Source organism: Macrobrachium nipponense, chromosome 7, assembly GCF_015104395.2.
Source record: "Macrobrachium nipponense isolate FS-2020 chromosome 7, ASM1510439v2, whole genome shotgun sequence".
Classification (NCBI taxonomy): Eukaryota; Metazoa; Arthropoda; class Malacostraca; order Decapoda; family Palaemonidae; genus Macrobrachium; species Macrobrachium nipponense.
In genome coordinates this window covers 70,702,849-70,705,777 of record NC_061109.1, presented here as the reverse complement: position 1 = coordinate 70,705,777, position 2,929 = coordinate 70,702,849, and the positions used below count along the sequence as shown (strand labels likewise).

General features: G+C 43.1%; 1 protein-coding gene across 1 annotated transcript; it reads left to right on the top strand.

Annotated features, from left to right (window-relative positions):
- Positions 1-279: 279 nt before the first annotated feature.
- LOC135217620 (uncharacterized) lies at positions 280-702 on the top strand. The gene has a single exon (XM_064253584.1). It carries the CDS (start codon positions 280-282, stop codon positions 700-702), a length of 423 nt encoding a protein of 140 aa, XP_064109654.1.
- The last annotated feature ends 2,227 nt before the right edge of the window (positions 703-2,929 follow it).

Below are 2,929 nucleotides of genomic sequence, written 5' to 3'. Positions count from 1 at the left end.
GCCAAATTCCAGCCAGTGGGTCAGCCATTGGGATTCTTGGCACTTACGAGGACCGGAAAGCCTTCGTACCAGGAGACCTCTGAGATGCTTCAAGTGTAGAGGTATGGACATCAACAAAAACGTGGAAGTGCAAATCAGAGAAAACCACATCTGTGGAGGGTGCCACAGTGCAAAACACGAGACAGAAGTCGTGCTTGAAAAAAGTACAAGGGAAAAGGGCCACACAGTTTGCCCGATGCCCTAACTGCAGCCAGCAACATCATGCTTTGGGTTTAAGGGATGCCCAGTCAGACTGCAGAGGTATTTGGCAAAGCGAAGGGCATCCCTCCTCCACCTGCAAGACCTCGGCAAACCATCAACCGACCAGGAAACCTCCCAGCAACCCCAGGTTCGATTCCTAGAATGAAACCTACCTCCTGCTACCACAAACCCACCCAACCTTCCTCCCAACCTCCTCAATCCCGGCACTACATCTCCCCACCCCCTCATCCATCTCAGTATCGCCAAACTCCCGCCCCTCTACCTCCTCCCCCAATACTAACCCCCAACCCCTCAGGTTACCCCCCTAACCTCTGCATCGGGGGGGGCCGGAAGACGTTCGATTCCTGCTCGTGCCGAAAGCAGGAACCCAGGACCAGAAGACCGCATGTTGAAGAAAGAAATGCAGACCAGAGGACACCGACTGTAGCTCCTGTTTTGTAAAAGAAGAAGAAACACAAACAAAACAAGGAGTTGTTTGTAGCTAACAAGCATAACCAGCGAAACTCAGACCTGCAAACAATGAATATAGAACTGCGAACGTCGGAAACGAAACACTTCCTCGTTATGGAGAATATCAAATCAGAAAGTCCTGCTGACCTACCGAGGGAGTTTGAGGCATTTTTCAAATAGAGGCCATCGTTCAATAACCGACCAGTGGCAGTGGTTCATCAGCTGTTGCTCTGAGCTCGGTCCACGCTCGGTGAGGAACCTAGAGGATCATCCTCCCCCAGATGAACCGCCTTGTTAGAAGATTTTAGATACAGACTCTTCAAACATAAAACGATCGCCGCTACTATGAAAAGTGCTGTTTATAGCATTAACTTAACTGCTTTTTCTTTTACTAAACAATCCTCCTTTACCCCTCCGTTTTTCGGCCGCCTCACGTCTAACGACCGAATATTTCAACTGTTCAACTCTAACTACGCTTTAAGCTGTCGCCTTATTCTTTTTTTTGTTATCCTGTTTCTAAAAACTGATAATATTTCCGTTTTTTTTTCCTTCGTCGTTCCCTATTGCTAAACGATCGACGCTCTCTGCTTTTTTTTTTCGTAAAGTGAAATATGGTAACTTGAACTTGAACCCCATAGAGTTGACGCTTTTTTTTTCCGTTTTTCTACGACTACTAAATTTTTTCGAATTTCAGTTACTGGCTATCTCTTGACTCGCCAGGACTCGTAAGGACTCGCACAATCGATCTTTATTTTCTTCTACTAATGGGTACCTTAGGGTTTAAAAGGAGGGTTTGTAACCTGGCCTATTCAACTTTTCCTTTCACTTTTGAATCCATACCTATTCCACCTTGCACATTCCATAAGAAATCATAAATAAAAAGGAGTCGCCTCAATCCACCCTAAATCACCAATGCCATCTAAAAAATAATTCCAAATGACCTACGGGCTGCTACATTAGCTAAAGCCCGTTGCTGGCATAAACGCCAGATTAATACTCCCGAACAACAAACAACAACTTTCCTTGCTACAGTCCTCTTCAAAACGACTCGTCCGAGGATGACCTGCGAGAAGCTGGTCCGAAACGTTACGTAATACCAGATTATACAGCCACACCAACCCCCCCCAAAAAAAAAAAAAAAAAAAAAAACCACCAGCCCTTAAACCGAAGACGAAACCCCGGCCCCGAAGCGAACTAACGCCTACGGAATCAATACCATGCACTGATGAACGAACCCCTGCTTGACCTGGACCGATATCCTGTTCCAATAAAGATTACCTTCAGCACTTATAGATTTTTTGAAAATTCCCAATTATGAATATTGGTCGAGTTACTCAGTAAAAAACATCGGCTGGAGCCTGAGAAGGCGAATTGGTAAAGGAAAATAGAAAAAACAAATTATATAAAATCAAAACTCGCGTTCAATTCTTGCAATTCTTATTTTTTTAACAGTTATTATTTAGTTATTATTATTATTATTATTATTTTATTAATTATTATTATTAATTTTAATTTATTATTATTGATTATTATTGTTGTTGTTGTTGTTGTTTGGTCTTTTGGTAGTTTGTCTAATATATCTGGAGAGAGAGAGAGGCCTCATGCATAAGCATCTCTCACACAACCCTATGGGTATTGGTAGGCGCCTGAATGGGAACGTCCTTATTTAAATAAGATCGGATAGCAGCCAATCCTTGTCGAACTTTGCACTCCACCCCATCGTTTACCCTTTGTAGGAAAAACGCCCTGGAGCTGTTTTCATAATGATTCAGGAACCCGTTCAAAGGAAACATAGACGAGACGCCCGTTCCGTAATTTCTTCCCGTGTGTGAAAACGAGAAAGAGAGACGAGAAGTAAGGAACCTGACTATATAGGAAAACAAGCCTTACCGATAACCCAATAATAGATTTCGTTAAACCACAAAATTCCAATATTTTATGGAACCAGAAGCAATACAAAAATAAAATTAAAATAAAAATTGGAGACTGAAAATAACAATCCAACGATTACCAACGCAATCGCCATCCTGCCGGGGACCAATTCAGAAGGATTTATCGCCTGAATACAGACCCGACCATTTGCAAGAAGCGATCCTCCTGGTCTCCCAACATTAAAGGAGAAGGAACGTCCTCTCAGTCAATCAGCAGCTGATGGGGGTCATATTGCTTCTCAGGCATCCAAGGGCTTCATAATCATTTCGAAAGGATTTCAGAGGGA